Source organism: Notolabrus celidotus, chromosome 14 (assembly GCF_009762535.1).
Source record: "Notolabrus celidotus isolate fNotCel1 chromosome 14, fNotCel1.pri, whole genome shotgun sequence".
Classification (NCBI taxonomy): domain Eukaryota; kingdom Metazoa; phylum Chordata; class Actinopteri; order Labriformes; family Labridae; genus Notolabrus; species Notolabrus celidotus.
Genome location: NC_048285.1, coordinates 13027928 through 13049463, shown reverse-complemented (window position 1 = coordinate 13049463; position 21536 = coordinate 13027928). Strand labels below are relative to the sequence as shown.

At 41.4% G+C, this 21536-nt stretch overlaps 2 protein-coding genes across 2 annotated transcripts in view; one reads left to right on the top strand and one right to left on the bottom strand.

Annotated features, from left to right (window-relative positions):
- Positions 1-83: 83 nt before the first annotated feature.
- tyr (tyrosinase) lies at positions 84-3833 on the bottom strand. Its single transcript, XM_034701252.1, has 5 exons — positions 2820-3833; positions 2048-2264; positions 1704-1851; positions 1434-1615; positions 84-1343 (listed from the first exon to the last, which is right to left on the bottom strand). The coding sequence occupies exons 1-5, from the start codon at positions 3645-3647 to the stop codon at positions 1096-1098; spliced, it is 1623 nt and encodes a 540-aa protein (XP_034557143.1). The 5' UTR covers positions 3648-3833; the 3' UTR covers positions 84-1095.
- Positions 3834-21119: 17286 nt separating this feature from the next.
- grm5b (glutamate receptor, metabotropic 5b) overlaps positions 21120-21536 on the top strand; it is a 57241-nt gene continuing 56824 nt past the window's right edge. Inside the window, exon 1 of the mRNA XM_034700301.1 lies at positions 21120-21272. Within this exon, the coding sequence (XP_034556192.1) occupies positions 21120-21272 (153 nt within the window). The remainder of the gene's footprint in view (positions 21273-21536) is intronic.

Genomic DNA, 21536 nt, shown 5'->3' with positions numbered 1-21536 from the left:
TTTGTTATCATTTACCTGCCTTACCTGTCATTATTTCAATTAATTTTTCCCCACGACTCCCAGGCAAAATAATCACAGAGAAATTTCAATCAAATCTTACTTTAATGCAATATGTACAAACTTATGATTCATCCATGTCTTCATGATACTGATACTACATTTGTTGTTCTTCAGCACCAGTAACAACACAAGGAAGTGTTGGAGATTTGGTTTATGATGTCACTTCAGTGAAACAGAGCAGAGTTATAAAGTCATGTAACCTGTTACCACGTGATGTAACTAGTTCAAATAGAAGAGATCCATGAACTGTCTAACTTTACAAATTCATAGTAGAGGCATGCATGAGTACTTACAGATACTTCTTCTAAAGAATCTTGATGTTCCTATAACATCTACAAATGCATTTTGGTTCTCAGCTACTCTTGAAATTATACAGAATGTCTTTTTATTATTCATCTTCTTTCATTTTGTTCTTTTTAAATTTTTTATACATTGATTTATTTTCTATGCAGGTGCGAATAATGTAGCTCTTACACCCTGAATAGTCTCTAACTCTACATTGTGGCAGACCAGGCCGTACTTTTAATGATCTTAAACTCTACCTTTGCATCTTTCTTTACCTTAGCTCGAGTCAGCGGAATTATATTCACTTCTGTAACATACAGCATCCTTATACAATGTGTGATTTGTAAACAGAATCACAGATAGAGTTCCATACAATGGATGAATAAATTAAGTAACATGAATCTGTTTCAGGTCAGAAGAAGGAGTACACACTTCACATGTAAGTGTTTGATGATCAAAACACAGCCGACTGCGGGTAGCTCATCTGTGGAGGCAGTAAATGTACTCAGAGGTGAGTGCTCTGACCTGTCACAAGTCACAGTTTGATATTCACGTGTTCAGAAGTTATGTTTAAACACTTGATGGCTCTAGGATCCTATCAGTGTATATAAGTATATCCTATAGGTACAGTGTAAATTTGGGGGACAACATCAGGGAGATACAAACTTACAGTGTGAAGGTGCTTCCCTGTCTGGGACTTCATTTTTTTTGTGCATCCACATACTGCTGTATGCTCTGTATCTGTGTCTTTTACAGAGTATTCTGATATGAAGCTGATCCATCATCTGAGCTGCTGTGCAGGAGCGGCTGTCTCTCTCCAAAGCTTGGCACCCTCTTCCTTCGCTGGTTTCGTTTCCATTTCTTTCTTACGACAACGATTATTCCTGCAATGATTGCAGCGATCAGAGCCCCGAGCATCCCGGCTCCAAGCAGCCACTGCCAAATCCTCTGCGCCTGCTCAAGGTACGGTGTGATAAACTCCTGCAGGAACCTCTGACCTGTAATATAGATTCACATAATGAGACATTCTGACATGAATGAACAGCTGTATAAACACTGGCTTACTGGACACAACGTTTGGTACAGACCAGGGTCCAGCAGATAGGCATACTCAAATCCTAGAGCCTTGTTGGACAGGAAGTAGTCTCCATTTCTGTAGAGAGGCATGAAGGGCACCATGTAGTAGCCGTCATTGTGACCAATAGGGGCATTGGTTCGAGGGTAAATGTTCCGAACTGGTTGATGCGTCCTGAGCCAGCGCTCGAAGATGCTGAAAAGGAGAAGTTAACCTCAGTTGTCAAACTTTTTTTCCCCTGTGTATTATTAGAGGACATGTCTGTGTATCTAAATCCTCATACCTGTCAATGAAAGCATGATGCAGCAGAAATATGGGGTCATTTGCTGACCCCTGAACTGAGGACATGGTGCCATTCATGAAGAGGTGTAGGGCATTGTGCATGGTGCTCTGGCCTGGTATGGCCATGCCCGTCTCTGGACTGGCAAAACCTGCAGGAAAGGAAGAACGGGAGGAAACAGCACACAAGAGAAGAAGACACAAAGGTAGTTGGTGAAATCTAAATGTGTATCTCTGCATCCTTTAGTTTATCTACATACAAGACCAATAAAACATTCTCAAGACTAGGCCAAAGACTTGCTTGAAAATACTAAATTTGTGTTATAGTAGAAGATTGCAGACTCCTACCCTCTAGAACATTCCTGAAGCTCATATTAGAAAAACGGTCCATAGGCCCCGTCTCGTACATGGGGAGGCCCACAGTGAAGTCCACATCAGGTGATGTGGGGATTCGTGGCACACGGGCCGGATCGTGGTTTCCAGGGTTACGCAACAGAGGACCCTCCCCGGAAGCGTCACACAGAACCTCTCGGTTGTTGTAATCGTCTGGCTGGGTGCAAATCACCTACTCACAGACACACATGAAGGAGTGATAATAGTTAAAGAAACTGTAGACCCCAAGAGAGGAGATCCATCAATAAGGATTCAATCAATATGGCTCTTACACAGGAATATGTATGTTTGTTTACCGTGAATGAGGGACTTAAAAACAGAAGTTAAAGTATAAACAACTAACGAATCTGTTAACAATTTATAAACATCAGTCTGCCTTGTATTTGTTCAGCAAATTATTGATGAAAATGGAAACCCATTGGATGGTAATTAAGTTTATGTACGAGTTGCAAATTAGCACACAATTTGTGATGGATTGTCTCAGTTGCTCAGAGTAAAGTGGCTGTCGTTAGAACATTTTCTGGGACATGAATACAAAGCCTCTGAAGAAGGATTTTCACTCAGCTGGATCACTTGAGGATGAATTTAAATCTCACACTTCTTATTTCTGAAGTGGAAATAAAACAAGCCTTTTTTTTGTTCATCAGGGAAAGGAATTTTCAGTCCCATAGCAATACAGCAGGTCTGCTCATGCATCTACACAAACACACTTTATCATTTTTCTTACCTTCCAGGAGGAAAAGACTGACGCAGGGCTGATCAGGCTGGGATTAAAAGAGCTGCGTGCACCCATCAGAGAATCGGTGCACACTTCACAGGTCTGGGCGTCCCTCCAGTCCCAGTATGGGAGGGTGAAGTTGAAATCTCCCGTCAGCTTCCTAATCTCATTCTCCCACATCAGCAGGAAGACTCTGTGCCAGGGCAGAAATGCTGCCGATTCATGGGCAAAGTCAATGTCTGCCCAAACATTGCCCGGTCCTCCCAAGAGGGCATCTCTGGACACATAGTAGTGCATCCAGACAAACAGATCATAGCTGTTGATGTTAGCAAACATGGGGGTCTCTCCATTTGGACCCATCTCTTCTCTTGTTCCTGTGGTGATGACAAACTCTCTGCTGATGGTGTTCTTGGCCAAGTTCAGATAAGAAATAAATTTCTGCTGCTCAGCAGTTGACATGGTCAGGATGTTCCTGCGAACAGATACCCTGTACTCAGCACAGTTTGAGCCCCTGTAACCAAACATGCATTCCCCACAGTTATAGCCTCCGTAGTTTCCAGCACAACGACACGTCCGGTTGTAGAAAGTCAAAGGCCAGCGCTCTCTGTCGTCAATCCCTCTGTGTGGGTACTGGGGCCCATGGGGCTCATCTGAGACCACCACATCAGCGCAAAAACCACGTCCTGTAAGGGCACCACAGGCTGAGCCGTCACCCTCCCACACCGGGCAGCAAACTTTGGTCCGTAGGGCCTCCGAGTTGGCACATGCTCGGGGGAATTGACAGAAACAGGTCCCAATGAGCTGCAGCAGAACTACAGATACAAACAGGATCCTCATGATGAAAAGTCAGAGCAAGTCCAGTCTTCAACCAAGTGGTGAGGTCCTGCTGAAAAAAAGTGACACAACAGACCTTGCCAGACTCACGGAGGAGAAGATTCACCCCTAGCTTGTTGAGAACAAAAGAGTTGTGATTTCAACCAAACCTGATCCAGAGATGGCTTCTATGATTAACCCTAAGCAAAACCCAATCTACACACTCCTTTGTCACTACATTTGAGATGAAAAAAACTATAAGTTAGTTTTGAAAAATACAGCTTTTAGGTTTTTCAAACTGGTTAATCCTCTATTCTATCATCGAACTCAGTAGAATACCTCCTTCCAGCTCTTTCTTGCACTCAGCCAGCAGTCTCCAGCTCTCCCCCTACTCATTAAGACGTTTTAGGGGCCGTCCTCTAACAAAGTGTGTGATCTCATTGTGATTTCACACACTCACTTAGCCACACACACACACACACACACACACACACACACACACACACACACACACACACACACACTCACACACACTCACATAGGGCAAGCATGTGTGCTCACAAACCATCACATGCTCAGGATAATATTCCTGATTCCTCTTTCATTTTGTCTTGGGACCAGCTGACCTCTGCTCCACTGTACCTCAGGCAGAAGTGGGTTTGTGCTTGTACGTGTGTGTGTGTGTGTGTGTGTTTGTGCACCACCCCCTCCTCTTGGCCTGCCTGGAATTTCTGAATGATCATGTGTGAAGTTGAAGGCTGTTGAAACAGAAATTAGTGAAAATATGAAAACGATAAGGAGGTGGAACAATTAACATCGCACAGTTAATCAATGGGAATCAAGTCGTGTGCCACAGTGACCAAATGTTTTTTTTTAAAACATTTTTTCCTCTTTGTTTTTCCTCGAGTGTATTAAAGCCCACTGTAGATTCACAGAGGCCAGATGAGGCTGTAGCATAGAAATGTGTATCATCAGTGTAAAAAAGAGCTTGCATTGATAATGTTGTTGGTATTCATGGTGTATTAATGAGGACAAAGAACATACCCATAATATTCTTAGGAGCACTTGTTCAGTAAGATTGGGAAACTATTGACTGATCTCATTTAGAGAGGATCATACAATCATTCAAGTCCTCACAAGGATGGTTTTTCTAGACCAGTGTTAGGGCCCACTGAATGAAATGGTTTTCTGAGGGGAAAGAGCAAGAGATGGGCAAGAATTACAGATCAATCAAATCAAAGATGCCCTTTGTGGTGGCTTAACATGCTTACTGGTTTGTGAAGGGGCAGAGCTGCATCTGGAAAAATATCACAGGAACAATTATTGTATTTAATGGCACCAGAGCTGACAGTGATAAGCATAGCGCCCACAAAAAGAAAACTTAAATGTGTCTTAGTTGCAGCATGACATTACAGCTATTCACAGAATGAAGACCATTTTGAAATAACTTAATATTACTTTTTCCCCCTTCCTAATAACACTTAGAGATAGAGGAATCATTCAAAGTAACTTTGAAGAAACGTTTAACCAGAAAGTGCAATTTTGCTTTTACTTTAACAGAAGCCACCTCTTCCTTTTGTCCTTGTTGCAGGTTTAATAGATGTATGGCTGTAAATGTCCATCCAACCTGTCCCATTAATGGAATTTTACTAACTTTATAGCTTCCTGGTTATTTATGTGTTCCCATGTCTTATAGGTTCCTGTGGATCTTTGCAGACTGACTGTCCTGTTTGACTTCAACTGCAACAGCTGTTAATATCAGTCATGCTTATGTTATCATTATTGTTGTTGTAAATGCTGTTATCAGTCATTCCATACCAGGATTATTGATACTCCTGAAGCCTCTAATGTCTCTTGGTGCATTTTGTTGTTGTCTATCCATCTCTCTGTGTCTGACTCTGTTTGTCTCTTTCAATCTTTCTTTCTCACTCTTTCCAACTTTGTCTGCCAAGCCATTTGTGGTAGATTGCTGTTTACCAATGAAACTAGTTCTGCTCCAGGTTTCTGCCTGCCTCCCTCTACTGTTGCCAAGTGCTTTCTCAGTGATGGATAACCTTTAGGTCTCTGTAACTCAAAGAAAAAGTAGCTTATACACCTGCCATCTGTTAAACTTGTGTTATCTGCCACAACATTAATACATTTTATCTAATTATGATGTATTTGATAGATTTTAAACTCTGTGAGCAACTTTCTTGTAAGTGACTGATGAGCGGAGAGCTACTTACTTAAATACTCTTAGGAGTATAGTCTATCAAAAGCAGTATATTTTATGAACTGATCACATGGTCTTCATGTACGTTCTGAACGGATATAGTTATGATAATTTTCAAAATAAAATAATTTTACTTATTTTTATTTTTATTTAATTTTTATTATTTTATTTAATTTTGTTTTATTTTTATTTTGTACTTATTTTGTACTTATTTTGTACTTATTGAAACTTCTTCTTGATTGTACTTATGTCTGGGTTGCTGTAACAACTGAATTTCCCTCCCGGGGGATCAATAAAGTAATATCTTATCTTATCTTATCTTAACAAAAGGTACAACAGTTCTCTATCAAAGTAAGAGAAGTGGAGCAATAAAGTTACAAAAAGCAGTAATATCAAGCAGGAGTACCAGAAATGGTACATAGGTACCATGTTTTAAGTAATTAAACTGTTTACTGAAGACAGTTAAATCCAGGAGATCATGATGGTATCAATGCTTTTTTAACAAATTTGTATTAATTAGTAAAAGATAACATTTAAAATAAAATTTGATCACGAATTTAAATAAGACATTAAGGTTGATTGATTACATGAAGAAGACAATACATTAAAAAACACTTTTTTAACACCGTGTCCTCAGCTGTGATAGGCCTACAGCTTTAGGACCGTCCACACTAAAGAATGTTCAACACGTGGAAACTTATAGGAGAGAGAGACAGCATTATTTTCTCCCACATGCTTTGTCTCCTCCGGTTCTCCTGGCTCGTACAGTCCGGCTCAGGGGCGGACAGTCATCTGCGCAATCCTGGGGATCACAAGCCGGTCACATGCTGCCGTAGCCAGGCACGGGTTGCAGCTTATCCCGCTGCAGGAACGCAGTAGAGCGCACAGGAATGACCATCACAGGATGAACCTGTCCGCAGGGCTCCTCTGCGCAGACAGTGCGCGCGCATGTGTGAGTGAGAGATAATGAGCTTTTTCATTGAACCTACTGAGAATTTCAGCTGCTCTTAATATTCCAAGTTATTCCTGTATAGTTCAACCACGTGAAACATGTACATACGTGATTATTCAGAATTCTCCTCCCATGTCATCCCAATCGGCCACTAGAGGGCAGCACGGACCATTTATTACATAGAAGAGAGGTACAAGGGTACAACAGGGTTGAGTGGCTGTCACAGCATGGTTAGTGCATCCAGTTAGAGTTTCCTCCTCATCATTTGTAATGAGGGAGAGGAGAGGAGGGAGAACACTGATTATCTTACCAGCTGGTGGTGTGTCTTGTGGTTATTTCTCTTGTTTTCTCATCTTAGAAAGATCAGTCAAAATCCACCCCGTGGCCCTGCACAGATAAAAGGTAAAATTCTACCACAGGGAAGAGACATAATTTGCACTTGTTGCCTAAGAAGATAATTTATTTCTTAGCTAGAAAATCAGCTTGAAAATTGCTCCTCAGCCAAAGTCCTGTAAACAGGTGCAGCTGCATCTAACTGCTCCTGTACTCTGTGAAAAATCGAGTTAGCAGCTGGCTCACAGGAGTGATGGAGAGGGGGAAGTGTTAATATCAGTGTTGATCAAGGGTGTGTGTGTTTGTGCGTATGCATGTGTGTGTTGGAGGAAATAAATTGTGTTTTAGATGTGTATTCGTGGCTCAGGGTCAGAGATGGTCAGAGGGTTCGACCTCATGACCCCTGATCAGACATTCCTCATCTACATCTAGACATGGATAGGACGATAGATTGACTACAAATCAGATTGACCAATTGGTTGGTGACGCATGAATCCATCAGCAACTCACAATCATCTTTTAAATGTTGCTAGTTTTAACTTGCCAAATGTACTTTTGTTGATCTTCCACAGGAAACTGTCTGAAAAACATATGCTAATGGGCTCTGGAGATACTTTGATGAGGCTTTTTTGCAACTTACTTCTATCTTTAGACTAAATAAATAATCATTTAGCTGCCACAAATAAGCAGATAAATCAATGATGAAAATAATTATTATTTACAGCCCCAAGATTAATATTTTAATAGCGATGTCCTATTCATTTCTGCAGGCTAACATTGCTGCTGCATCCCCAGTTTGTGTGCTGTCCCTGTTATCAGGGTGTCTGGAGACAGCATGGCAGCTTGTCAACCTGCACTGACAGTTAACATCGACACTGAGGCAGCTTTTAGTTAGTATGCATCCAGACTCTGGAACAGGCTGCAGAAGGATATGAGGACATTCTCACTCTATAAAGTGCCCTGGATTTACATTTCTTTGCTTGAAATGTGATAAATAAACAGAGAGATGTTTTTCTAGTACACACTCAACACACATCTGTTTGAACAGGCTTCTAGGTGGGAGATACCTGTAATCTTGTCATGCTTGGACTTTATAAGAAGGTATAATTCAGCCATAGAAGGACATTACACTTAATAACTGTGTGTTTTAAGTGATTTTAACATTGTCTCAGACAATGGTTGAGTAGGTGGATAGATCTGTCTTTGTCTCAAACTGTCATTTGATAACAGTCGTTTACAGGTGGCATTATTGCAACCCATTGATTCTAAAGAAATATGAGACATTTTTCAAGCTGTATGTGCGTGGATAATCTTAACATGATGTCAACAAACCATCAAGATGACTGGAGTTGTAAGAGAATGAAACCAGCGTGAATCTACCACTCTCAAAATTTTGTTAGAACCACATGACAGTGAATGTTTCATAACCGTTTCTCTGTTGGCATGATGCGGTCATAGTGTTTTTTCCCCCTCCATTTGTCCTACTTAGATTGGGAATATCACAGTCAAATGACAACCCTGTAAATCAGCTGTGTGTCTATGGCAACCATGGGTATCCACTGTTATTTTGAAAAACCATTGAATAATTGATTTGCAGTCTGTGACACTGACTCTGTTGTGCTTGTGATTTGCGGAGGAGTGTGGTGAAAAGAGAATTTTACCATATAGATGTTGAGATGTGTGTGCATCACATATGTAATCTGGTTACACACACACACACACACACACACACACACACACACACACACACACACACACACACACACACACACACACACACACACACACACACACACACACACACACAGAGAATAGGTATGGTGTTTTTTGTTGCAGTTGTTGTGCTGCTGTAATCTTATTTGCTTCCAACCAGGGGACCTGTCGCACTGTGATGAACTCCACTTTAGCCCACACACTCCGCTTGGCAGTGTTGGATTACACACACACAGTGTGCTAACTGGATGATATTTATCTCTCTCAATCCAATTCTCCATGCTTTGACACACTCTGCTCTGTCACATGTTTCAATATTAATTCAATTATTGATCCTAATTTGCATCAATCAAGCTCCAAATGTCCTTCTTAGTGATTGATGAGCCATATTTGTGGATGCGTGTAAGTGTGAGTGTGTTTGTGTGTGACGGGGAGAGTTAGACTCGCATCAGATGAGAAATTTAGCTTGATCCAATGGCTGCTTGTTGATTTTCTGTTGCAGTGAGGGGGTTTCCATGGAAATGTGACCTCAGATCATTTTGACATTTCATTAGTCCTAAACAGCTCCATTTAAAAATCAAAGACACGATGTGATATGACAGCAGACAGAAACTCTGTGTTGGAGTTTCTGTGTACTGTTGATGTGTGTATCATTAAGTTAATTCAAGAAATTCCTGTGCTTCTGTTCACATGTTGATGGAGGCACGCTGACAGACAGCATATCAGACAACAAGTGCTTTTTTGGACTTAGAGCTTTTGACCTCTGCATTTGAACATCACGTTTCACAACGCAGCAACAAGCCTGTGCTCATTTTTCCATTCAAGGAACAATAAGCAGCACAGATTAAATGAATGACTGCAGCTAACTGTATCTCATACTACTACTGTTGTACTAGTACTGTTGTACTTCTGTTCCTGTGGTCATCAGTCAGCTGTAAAGATGTTACATAACCTGCATCAATACGACAGATGTCACTCTTAAACTTTTGTGTTTTTGCTAGCGAACTTGAAGAACTTGACAGTCTAGAGGAGTTATATGGAAATATAGATAGAAGTAATAGATATGCAGTGTTTACTGTAGATGGGCACATTCATCTATGCCAGTGCAAACTACTACCTGTTCCATTACTTTCTTTCCATCAGTCATGTTAGGTCCAGCCCGGACAACTTCTTTTTGAGGATCTAGCTTTTTGATTGGGACAGCCTCAGTGTCAGAAATGAATGGGACCATATTATGGTTATCTGGTTGCAAGTAAACTGTACTGACTTCATGTTTTGACAAATTATTTGTCTTCTTCTGAAACCACATCAGCTTGATTCTTATCATTTAAATACACCTGTTCACAATTTGCTGCAACCAGTCTCTTTGTGTTGCTACAATTTTTTAGGATCGAAAAGGTGGATTTTGGGGTAGTTAAACGTGCTGAAGGCCCCTACTGTACCTTTAACAATCTACAATGAAGTTCGATTAAAAGTCAACTAACTGTAAGTTTATTCAAGATTATGTTCAAGAAACAGGTATGACAGCATATTGAATATTTATATTGCAACTAGATTTTGGCACATGGCCTCTTAACAAGATGTGAAAGTAAAATAGGTTTAAAGCTATGAGAGCAGTATAGCTGCCCTAGGGGCCTTTTTATATAAATGTCCACTGACAAGTTAATAGAATCAATAAACTTTGCCTAGAAGATAGCCTGGGGTCTTTCAGGCCCTTGGGGAAAAATGGGATTTAAGAAATACTATTAGCTCTGTTATGACTCTTGAAAATGTTAAAAGGAGGTTATTTCCTATGATCAGGAGGTGCACATTTACACACACATTTATGTCAAATTGAGTATGTGTTTATGAGTGCAGGTGCACTGGTATATCTGCCTGCTTGCTGCATGTGGTTGTGTCAAAACTGGCTCAGAAAACTGAAACAGATCGACAGACAGTGAGAGATATAGAGGTCAGGGTTAGTAAGGCTATCAGCTAAAGCTGCGTGTGTGTGAGAAAAAGGGTGTGTGAACTCGTGTAGTTGTGTATGTGAGCGGTTGCTTGGGTATGTCTATGCTCTTTTAATGGCCTGCTAATCCCAAATGCATTTGGCTGGCAAATTAATCCAAGCCTTGTCATAGCCAAGCCCTAATACCCCCTCTTCTATCCCAAAGCCTGCGTGCTCCCTGTCTCCCTCTCCATCTCTCACTCTTCCTCTCGGGCCACTCTCAATCACTATCCTTCTCCAGATGGTATCTTGGAGGTAGGTGTGATATCGAGAGAAAGACAGAGAGAGGGACAGAGAGAGGGACAGAGAGAGGGATGGAGAGAGGGACAGAGAGAGGGACAGAGAGAGGGACAGAGAGAGGGTGGCTGACCTGTGAAGAGAGCTGAGCCTCCTCATTGGAGCGCGTGGCGCGGCAGAGAGAGAGAGAGGACAGGGGGTTTATTTGTTGCCATAGTGAAAAAGTAGATTACCCGCCGCCAGCATGATGCCCTGATGGACGCGTGAGGGATGCTGTTTCTTCCGGAGCAGTCACCTGTTCTGAATGCGAAGGTATGTGACCATGCTCTGTGCTTTACATTCCTAGAGGGGGTAAATGTAGTGGCGTGACCGCGTGTTGGAGACAAATTCATGTGGTTTTCTTTTTTTTCCCTACTCTAAACCAGCCAAGCTCGTGAGTTGGAATGCTTCTCAAAGTGATAATAAGGGGACGCTGTCTCAGATAACCGCCTTTACGTAGCCTATTCCAGATATGTAGGAGTAAACCCATTACATTGATGAATTCTGTACAGAGGCTGTGAGAGGATGATGGTATAGCCTATTGTGAGATGATTTTTATGTCCTATAATTCCTTCTCCAGCAAAATATATGCAACTTGACATAGCCTATTTTATTGCTAAAATTTTTCAGTAGCCTATTACACAGTGTTACATTTCCTAATTCACCTAAGCGAAGCAGAAATAGAGGAGGGGGAGTATTCACCATATAGCATGTAATTCCTGTAACTGTATCTCAAGGGGCGTGTTACCCGAATTTTAAGAAATAATGATAAAAGTAATATTTTAAACCATTATTCAAAACAAATTTAATAACTGACATTTTAACTAGTTTCATTTGGGGAAAAAAATCCAGTGAAAACTTAAAGGGGCTCCCAAATAAGTATTTCATACAATAGATAAACAACTTAATTGATTGTAACAAATAATAATGAAATAAAATAGAGCATTGTTTCTGGCAGAAGCAGCCAGTGCCCATGTTTTAAGACTGGAGACATTTGCAGGGAAGCAGGATGTATCCATTAGATTTGTATTGATTTTTAATCTTTAATGATTTGATCCCTGCAGTGGGTCTTCAAGTCTTACGCCAAGAGAAGCTTTATAGGTTAATGGCTCCTCACTCCCGTGGCCGCTATGAAACTTCAAATGTTATCGATCCCTTCCTCTGACTCGTTATCCCAGCACACAGTGTCACCTCTGATGTCTATTTGATTGGGGGTGGGGGGGCAATAAGTCATGCAAGAAGATCAACTTTTACAGTAGGCTATAACACATAGGCCTATTTGTAACTGTCAATGGTTAGTTACCACCAATCAGCTGTGGGACCAGAGCTACACAGACAGTGGTGCACATCTTGAAAAAGTGCAAGCAAGGGCAAGACCTGTCACTCAAATCATTGCCTTAGTTCAACACTCACACTGAACACGTTTTGCTTTTTCATTGTGCCTCTAACCTTGTTACCCCTGCAGTATATATTTAGGCTACACTATTATGAACCATAGAGAACCATCAGATTTTATTTTTAAAATTTGAATAAGAAAATAAATGGGAAGGGAAGTGACAAGAAACAGGTTCTCAGCTCTGATTTGTTGAATCAAGATGGAAACCTGTTGCTTGGTGTTCTGTCGTGTTTTGTCTCCCCACTCCAACACGCTCTCCAAATCTCCCCACCGGCCCCTGCAAGCGTTGGTCTTCCGACTGTTTGTAAATACTTCTCTGAATGTTATGCCTGTTATTATGGTTGAGCATCAGAAGAAGATGGGGTTTAGACAGCGAAGGTTGGGCACAATTGTACTCTGAGGTGACCACATATTGATAAGGTAATTAATCCATGCATAGCACTCGTTCCACACCTGGCTATGACAGTGTCGTCCAACTAAGATAATATTCACGAATGACGAAGTTTGCATATCTGATAATATATCAGGCTTTATTTACGTTCTTTATTGGTTATGGTTTAAATACAGCAAAGTGCACCGAAAAACTGTCACTTCAGTTAAAATGCTAGCTAAGCTAAGTTTAAGACTCATTCTCAAATGGGGGTACGCGTACCCCTAGGGGTACGTGGGAGTACTGCAAGGGGTATGAGACATGTAAAATAAAAATAAAAAATTGCATCACAACAAATTTAAATCACAAATCTGTATAAAAACAACTTTATCAAAAGCATTTAATTTTTATTTCAATGTAACATCAAATAGGGCACCGTTTCCAAATTGAGCATATTCATTCATAAAATATATTATTTGCAAAACAGCTTGGACCAGACTGCCTCCGTCTGTTGACATCAATTGTTAAGCGAGCGATCACGTACATTTGCATCCTAATAAAAGCGCGGCCAGGAGGATAACAATGGACAGGTGGTTGAAACGCTTCTTGTTTGACATAAATAAATTGGTTTGCTCCTTGGGCCATCAAAGGTACTAGCTGCCTCAATCTTTAATTGTTTCTGAAAAATATTGCACTATAAAAGTACAGAATTTGTGTCATCTTTCACTTCAATGTTATTATTACACTGTAAAACCATATGCATACATTTATTATTGTTCTTTTCCAATATTATTTCCTGAAAATGTTTCTCGCCCATACAAGGGGGTGCTATTGTTTTTGAAAAGGGGTACAAAAACCAAAAAAGTTTGAGAACCCCTGGACTAGCTGACGCTAGCAACGGCCCTGTTTGTGGGGACCTGTTGTTCCCTATTAATAAATGGTGTTTAGACCTGCTAACTTTGCTGTCTTTCGAGAGTCTGTTTTCACTTTTTATTATCGGGTAGGAAGAAAGGAGAGGAAGGAAAGAGGGATAAAATGGGTTACATGAGGTGAACGAAATGTAACAGCCGATTAAACGACTAAAACACAGCTGTCTGAGAAAAGGATCCGAAGATGCAGAAATTTGGAGGAAGGGAAATATATGGGAAGAAGGCTGGGGGGACTGGAGTATACATAAAGATGGAGAGGGGCTGAGAATGGGAAATGAGGGAGGGTGAACTTGGAAAGAGGAGAGGTGGGATGGGATGGGGGTACGTGTAGAGGGAGAGACATGAGCGGAGGGAAAGCGGGGAGAGGGGCTGAGAAGAGGAGGAGCAGAGAGGAGAGAACAAGGGGGTGGGTTGAAGGAGAGAGAGAGAGAGAGGGAGAGAGAGGTGTTTGGATAGAGGCTCAGGTGTGCGTGACTGGAAAACGGAGGAAGGGGCTCGGAAGCTGCACAGGCATCAGAGGCAGCTCCGGTGAGATGACATTGGATTACACAGTATCGGCATTATCTTATTTTCTGTGATAGTAACTTACAACTTAATTATCCAGCGGGACCTTGCCAGTGACGTCAGAGAGATATAAATCATGTAAGGTAAGGCTCAGTGATAACACTTAGCAGAATTATACCCTTCAGTGAAGATCACCCTAATCCTTTCTGCTGCCTTCTTTGTGAATGTGTCACACTTGATCATTTTGTGTTCTGGAAAGCTTCGTAAAGGGACGTACTTGCAGCGACAACTGGACTAGTTATCCTTGAATTATGCTGTGAGGTTATATCCCGTAACTGTGTAACCTAGTTAAAGGGGGGCAGCCAGTTGCACAGTTGGATAGGATAGATATAGTCATGCCAGGAGACAGAGATGGGTCAGAAACGCGGATTTCATTGATGCATGCTTTAGCCATGTTCATTTTAGACTCTGTCTCTGTCATGTTTTGCACCAGACGTTTGTAATCTCACCGTGTGTGTTTGATTATGTGCAAATGATAGACCCCGATCTCCCATTGCGGTTGACGGATGCAGCGCTGCGCCAGTCATTGTTGTTGTCTCTGGGTTTTATTTCTCCTTGGAGAGAGGCAGTTTGACCAGGCGCTGTGCGTGCATGTCAGTGATTGATTATGGGTTTACAAATATCTGATATTCTTGGTGACGGACACGCTGCAGGAAGATCAAGGCAACAACAAAAGATAAAACACCAGCACAATGAGGTCGTTGGAAACCGGTGACTGACAAGGGCTACCAGTGTATGCGCAAGTCCCTGTTGAAACATTGCAGGGTGAAGTGATTTAAGGTCAGATCTTGTTTGTGGGACTTGTGCAGGCTCTGTCACACCTTGTCTGATGTGCTGCTGCAGCAGGTAGAGCTGCTCCTGTGTTGGCACTCCCTGGCAGCAACAGCCAAAGGTGCATAGATGACAGTGTAACGTTAACTGCAGCACATTTGCAGTGACATACTTGTTGGCTATCTGATGGGAGTACTAGCTTTGTCTCAATAGTGCTATGGTCACAGAGAGATTTTATGCGTTTGACATTGTCATGCCCTTAACTGTCTCATAAGGTCCTTCTGTATCACACCACATTCATTCAGTGAGACATTTTTACACTGAATGTTGAGTATTTGTGTCACCTAGCTCAAGGGATGTCCTTCATCTGAGCAAGGAGATCAGCTCTTAATGGCCTACAAGGTTGCAATTAAGGATACTGGAATTATGCATATTCAGAATGTCTAAAGTATGTTATCCTGAGGCTGAGGAACATTAAACAGAGTTACATACTCCTCATGGGAACATGAAGACTCAGAAAAGCTTTCCCAAAATATTGCCGCGATCTCCAATTTCGTAAAAGTCATAAAGCCATATGACCTTTTTTAGTTGCAAGAAAATAATGAGAAAAAAACCTTGATGGAATCAATTAACGATGTCTGTTCACTACATGTCCCAATGCAACATTCATGCCCCTGAATTACTGTTGAGGAAGTGGTACGTCACTGAAAGACACAAACATACTCCATTATGTTTACAGGTAGATCGCCTATGTACCCGTCACAACTGTAATGCTGGCACTCCATCAAGAGGCGAGAGAAGAAGGATCTACACTATACTCTTTACATTATGTGTGTGAATGCACATCTATCGTGGTGGTGCATAGAAGGAGCTTGCATTTTCTTTTTGCATGTTCATTTATCCCTGTGGTCAATGATTAAAGTCATGTCATTTAACCTTAAATACTTTACAGTCCCTTCATTTTACCTGCCAAGATACACAGTCAAGTTTTTACAGCCCATTATCTTCTAAAACATCTGCAACCACAGGCTATAATAAAAACTGCAGATGCTGGCCTCTTCTCTGTTATTAATTACAAACACAGATGTCTGTGTCACACAGGTCAAGATAGGGAACAGATATCTTTGTGCTGCAGGGATTATTTTGGATTACAATGTTCAATGTCTCCCTGTTAATGTGCTGTAAATTAAATACTTTCCAACATATGAAACAATCCGTCAGCAAAAATAAAACTCACTGAATTAGAGTCAGAGAAAGAGGCTTAATCTGCCTCTCCTTGCTGTGTTGTGTGCTAATGTCTATGTGAAAGTTAATTTGGAAGGCGCTACAACACCACGGTGCATAGTTTGGATGGAGATGTAGATACAAATGCCTAATGGCGTGTGCTGGATGTTTGCTCTGGAAATGAGGATCTGACTTTCTTTTCTTTACGACGAGAGTTTGAGCCTACGACGCAACAAGAGACAGACACAGAGGGGAGTGTGATGGAGAGACGGCACGTATTTGACGAGGAGTGTGAGAGAGAGGAATGCTGGAGGGCTGCAAATGAAACAGAGGCTGATCTTAGGGAGATTGAAATGCATGGTGAAATGGCTTCTGGTGAGTGAGACAGTGGAGGGAAATTTTGAAATATTGTAGCTTTATAGTTAAAATGTAGACATGTCAGTAACTTTGGCGTCACAGTGTGTGTGTGTGTGTGTGTGTGTGTGTGTGTGTGTGTATGTGTGTGTGTGTGTGTGTGTACACAGTGTGTTTGTGTGTTGCAGGGAGCTGAGTTTGGTTAGATTTTTTCATTACTGGAGCAGCAGTTAGCCCTGTTGCCATCCTGACACTGTCGTGTTAATTATGTTCACTGAGACTCCCCGTCCCTTGATGCCTTTTTTTTCATCACTTTCTTCTTCTGCTCCTCTTTCCTATCCTATCTCCTCTTACTCTATCTCTTACTTCTAACACATTCCCTCTCTTTCTTCTCCTTTCTTTCTTTCTTTCTTTCTTTCTTTCTTTCTTTCTTTCTTTCTTTCGTTCTTTCTTTCTTTCTTTCTTTCTTTCTTTCTTTCTTTCTTTCTTTCTTTCTTTCTTTCTTTCTTAACCTCTCTCATCATCTCTCCTTCTTTTTCTCATTGAGTGTGCTCTGGTTCCTTCCCTTCTTTAGTTTCCCTCTCATCCTTCTTTTTTCATATTTCACTTTCTCCACTTTCTCTTTCCCTTCAGTGCACTAGCTAACCAAGATAACCGGCCAGCTCCCCTGTCACGACCTTGATCCTGTTTTGCATAAGCAGTGGAGGCCACCCTCTGCTGTCTAAACTGTCCCCTGCTGTTTACGGTCAATTAAATTGCTCCATTGCAGTAAACTGGAGTATTTGTGTAGCTCCGAGGTTAAGCAAATTATAAGACTTGCTCATTAATGCAGAGGGATGGCTACTTCAAATGTCACTTGAGGGAGGAAAAATGTCCCTCCCGTTGGATGACAGTTAAACACCATGTGCTCGGTGGACCTCTCCTTGTGTGGTAACTTGTTGTGTGCTGTATGCGTTTGAAGCGTCCACTCAGTGTTTGACCTGCCTTTGCTTTCCAAAAAGGATTCTTTCCTGTTTTTAAACAGTTTGCACTTATTTAAATAGATATCTTCTATAATTTATGAAAACAAGGCACATGCAATTAACTACTTCTAGAACAAAAAGGAATACAAAGTACCCATGAAAGCACTTTGTTGTTTCAGTCTGTGATGATTTAAATTCTAATCTGAACGATGTATGAGGTAAAAATGAACTGAATAGAGGGAACACCAAGCGGTAACCTCCGGCCACGAGAATTGAAGCCAATGCGGAAGTGTTAAAAATTGCAGTTCTTTGAGTGTCCGCTTGAGGCTGGCTCTGGAAGTACCGGAAACCACAAACACACCCATTCAAACAAGTTGATCTTTACAGCAGAAATAAACATGTTTACAGCCCGGTACAAAAAACAAGTGTAGTCTGGATAGCTCATTTCTCGATCGGCACACACTGTACGTGGGTGAATTTTTTGCATAACGCAGCAATTTAGAAGATATTAAGATTACAAGTTTTCCGTTATGAGAGTTACAGCTGACTTGATTGACAGGCGGGAAAACTGTATCTGTTGGCTGGGAGGCTCAAAGGCCACCTCTTCACCTCACACTTGCTCAACATCAGTTAGGTTGAGTTCAGCATTTCCAATATGGCTCCTGCCGACGATTGACTTCCAAACAGCACTTCAGAAACAGATGAGCAACGTCACGGTTACAACGTCCATTATGTATACAGTCTATGGTGAACACCCAATAACCAGCACATCTTAAAAGCATCAGGAGAATAGAATAACACACATCTAGTTCTAGTACGTAGGGTGGAGGGGTAGACACTTTAGGAATGACTGCTGGTGTTCTAATCCATTTAGTTTTTACTTATGGTGTTAATTTTAATGGTTCCAAACTAATAAATCTAAAAGCAAAAAAGTGACTGCCAGTGGTTTTATTTGGCCTAGTAGGTGTCACAGATTTACCCGTGGGTGCTGTAAGAACTTGTCAACCAAAAGATTCCTCACAGCAGCTGTGAGGTGTGATATGATGTTGCGATTAGGGATGGGAATTGTTGAGATTTTAGTCCCTCATTAAGTCCTGTGGATTTTTCTCAGCTTGCATGCTTTTTGGGAAATTTAACATAACATAGGGCATACGTTCCTTCTCTTCTCTGCTCTGACAGGAAACACTCTATGATCGGTGTTTTGGTTTAAAGTGTGATCCTGTTAACTGGCTACTTTCACCTGAATGCCAAGCAGCAACCTCCGGTCTCAAACGATGAAGTCAATGCGGAAGTGCTATAAACTGCAACATCGAAGATCCGCTTGAGGCTGGCTGCAGAAACACCGGAAACCACATAGATATGAATGGGAAAAAGACGATCTTTGCAGCATTAATAAACATGTTTACAGCCTGGTTCAAAAACGGCTTGGCCCTACGAAGCTAATCTCTCTCATGGCTCACACTGTAGGGGGGGTGAATTTTTTTCTAACGTGACGGTTCAGAAGATATTAAGATTACGAGTTTTGCCCAAATAAGGACATGACTCCCGGTCGGGAACACATAGCTATTGGCTAGGAGGCTCACACTACGTCACACTCTGCCTGGTTGAATTCCGCATTACCAATATGGCTGCTGCCATCGATTTGCTTCAAAACAGCTCTCAGGAACAGATAGGTGACGTTGCGGATACTGCGTCAATATTTTATACAGTCTATGCTGAAAGCATCTTTGGTTGCAGAGTTACAACAGCTATTGTAAACTCTCTCAAGAATGCCTTAAAGTTTTCACTCAAGAAGTATTTTGCAAGTATATTTTGTCATACTAAAAAATTAATGAGGATGCATCTATGATGACTCTTCTTGTTTTATCTAACAGCTGTTGTAAGCCACAACCACTGATGCATTCGGCTGAAAGTCGCCAGATCACAGAGTCACTCTTTGACCTGAAACACCTGTGATGAGCGTCAAATACATGGCACTCCTGATATTTTAATGCTGTGCTGTGTGGACAAATGTTTTGGCACCTTGCTGGTGTTTCCACCCTTGCTTGATATGACACGCTACACGTTGCTCAGGTAGTGTAAGTTTGTGTAAAATGAAGCCACACTTTTTGTTGCTTCTGTCTCTCGTCCACCATGATTACTCCCTCGACTCCTTGGTTGTTGTTTGTGCTGACTGCCTCTCAAGATGTGGGATGTCACTGATTTGCAAGGAACGAGGGACTAAGTGGAAGGCACAAATAAGGGAACCATTAATTTTCAGGGCAAATTGTGTCAACGGTGTGAACTCGTTGTAACCAGTTCTCAATTCCGATCCCTAGTAGCAATTGTGTTGTGCTTTTGTGTTGCTGTCACAATGGTGGTGGCTATGGTGATTTTAGAGCCAGTACTCCTGTCATCACATTAAGCTTCATTAGAGAACAAACAGTTGCTGCTCATTTCGTTGGTCACCATAAAGGCTGACGCTGAGATCATTATGTTGATTTCATTTGCACAGTTTGCATCCCCATTTCAATTAAATACGAAATGTGCTGCTGAGATTTACACTTTCAGTGAAACAGGTGCACACATTGGCTAGTGAGAGTGAACAGTATAGACTGAGGCTTTAATTTTCTCAGCTTGTATCCTTACTAGTAGCTGAAAAGACAAAGGTCAAGAGGAAGACACGAGGAAATGAAGCCTTTCACTCATTTTGCCATATTGTAATTTTATTTTAAATTAGACAAAAGTCAAAGAAGAGATTTCTCAAAAATGGGTGTGCTTGCTAGGTTTGCTTGCTTATCTTGGGGTTGAAGAGACATTACAGTCCCACACAGTCTTCACTCTACTCCCTCATTTTGCGATGCGATGCACAGTGTAAAGAAACATTTACATTCATATGAGGAACAGAGGGCAGTGTCCTTATCAAACGTAGCTGATGAAAATTTGCAAAAATGTATGTTTAATGTCTCTCGTGAACATTCAGATAGCAGATTGTGTTTACAGACTGATGTAACATAGAAGTGCATAGATCAAGACAAGGCTGCATGCATGCTTGAAACATTTTTGCACTAATTAAGTAATAATTCTAACAAAGTGTTTTCTGCTCACAGGCTCATGTGAACATGTCTGTCTGTCACCTGTTACTGGGGAGGCCAGCTCTACCATGTAATTGGGGAAGCCTGAAGTTATCTCAGCCAATGAGACTTAGCCCAGCCTTTCTTTTGAATTCCACAGGTTGCACTGCTGCACCTGTCTCAGCTGTTGCAGTGATGGTCACACCTTGAATCCTGAAGGCAAGGAAGCTGCTGGAAGAAAGGAGTATATTGACATCATCCGTTGTTGAACTCTTCAGTGTCACCAGCACTTGCCCTTGCCATGGCTAGGAGAAGTGTTTCTCGGACATGTAGTTTCCTGTGACAGCTACAAACAGCAAATCAGTGATCTACGTCTTCTTTCATACCTCAACGGACCAAGATGATTCTTTGGCTGCTACTCGTTCTGTCTGTTTGGTCCTGGCCTGATCAAGCTGACTCTGCCGCCAATGAACGGCGAGTTGTAGCACACATACCTGGTGACATCATCATCGGAGCGCTGTTCTCTGTTCATCATCAGCCTCCAGCTGACAAGGTAATTTGGAGATTTCATGATTGAATGTGTCTACATGATGATGAGTGTCATAGTTAAGATAATTACGTTTTTATGACTTTCACATGGAAAGGAATTTGATAAAAACACTTTTAAAACATTGCAGAGCAGAGACAGAAAAATCTAATTTTCCATTCTGTTGTACAAAGACTCGTAATGATCCTCTGCTTATTAAGACTCCAAGAACACATTCAATTTGTAGAATGGGTCCATGAACCTACAACCTCCATTAGCTGCCCCAGGAAC

Excerpts from the sequence above, each read along its gene's own strand:
- tyr (XM_034701252.1), bottom strand. The coding sequence starts at position 3,647 with ATGAGGATCCTGTTTGTATCTGTAGTTCTGCTGCAGCTCATTGGGACC. Across the intron at positions 1,852-2,047 it reads CTTCAGGAATGTTCTAGAGG|GTTTTGCCAGTCCAGAGACG; the intron begins GTAGGAGTCTGC and ends CCTTTCCTGCAG. Across the intron at positions 1,344-1,433 it reads TGCCTATCTGCTGGACCCTG|GTCAGAGGTTCCTGCAGGAG; the intron begins GTCTGTACCAAA and ends TCTATATTACAG.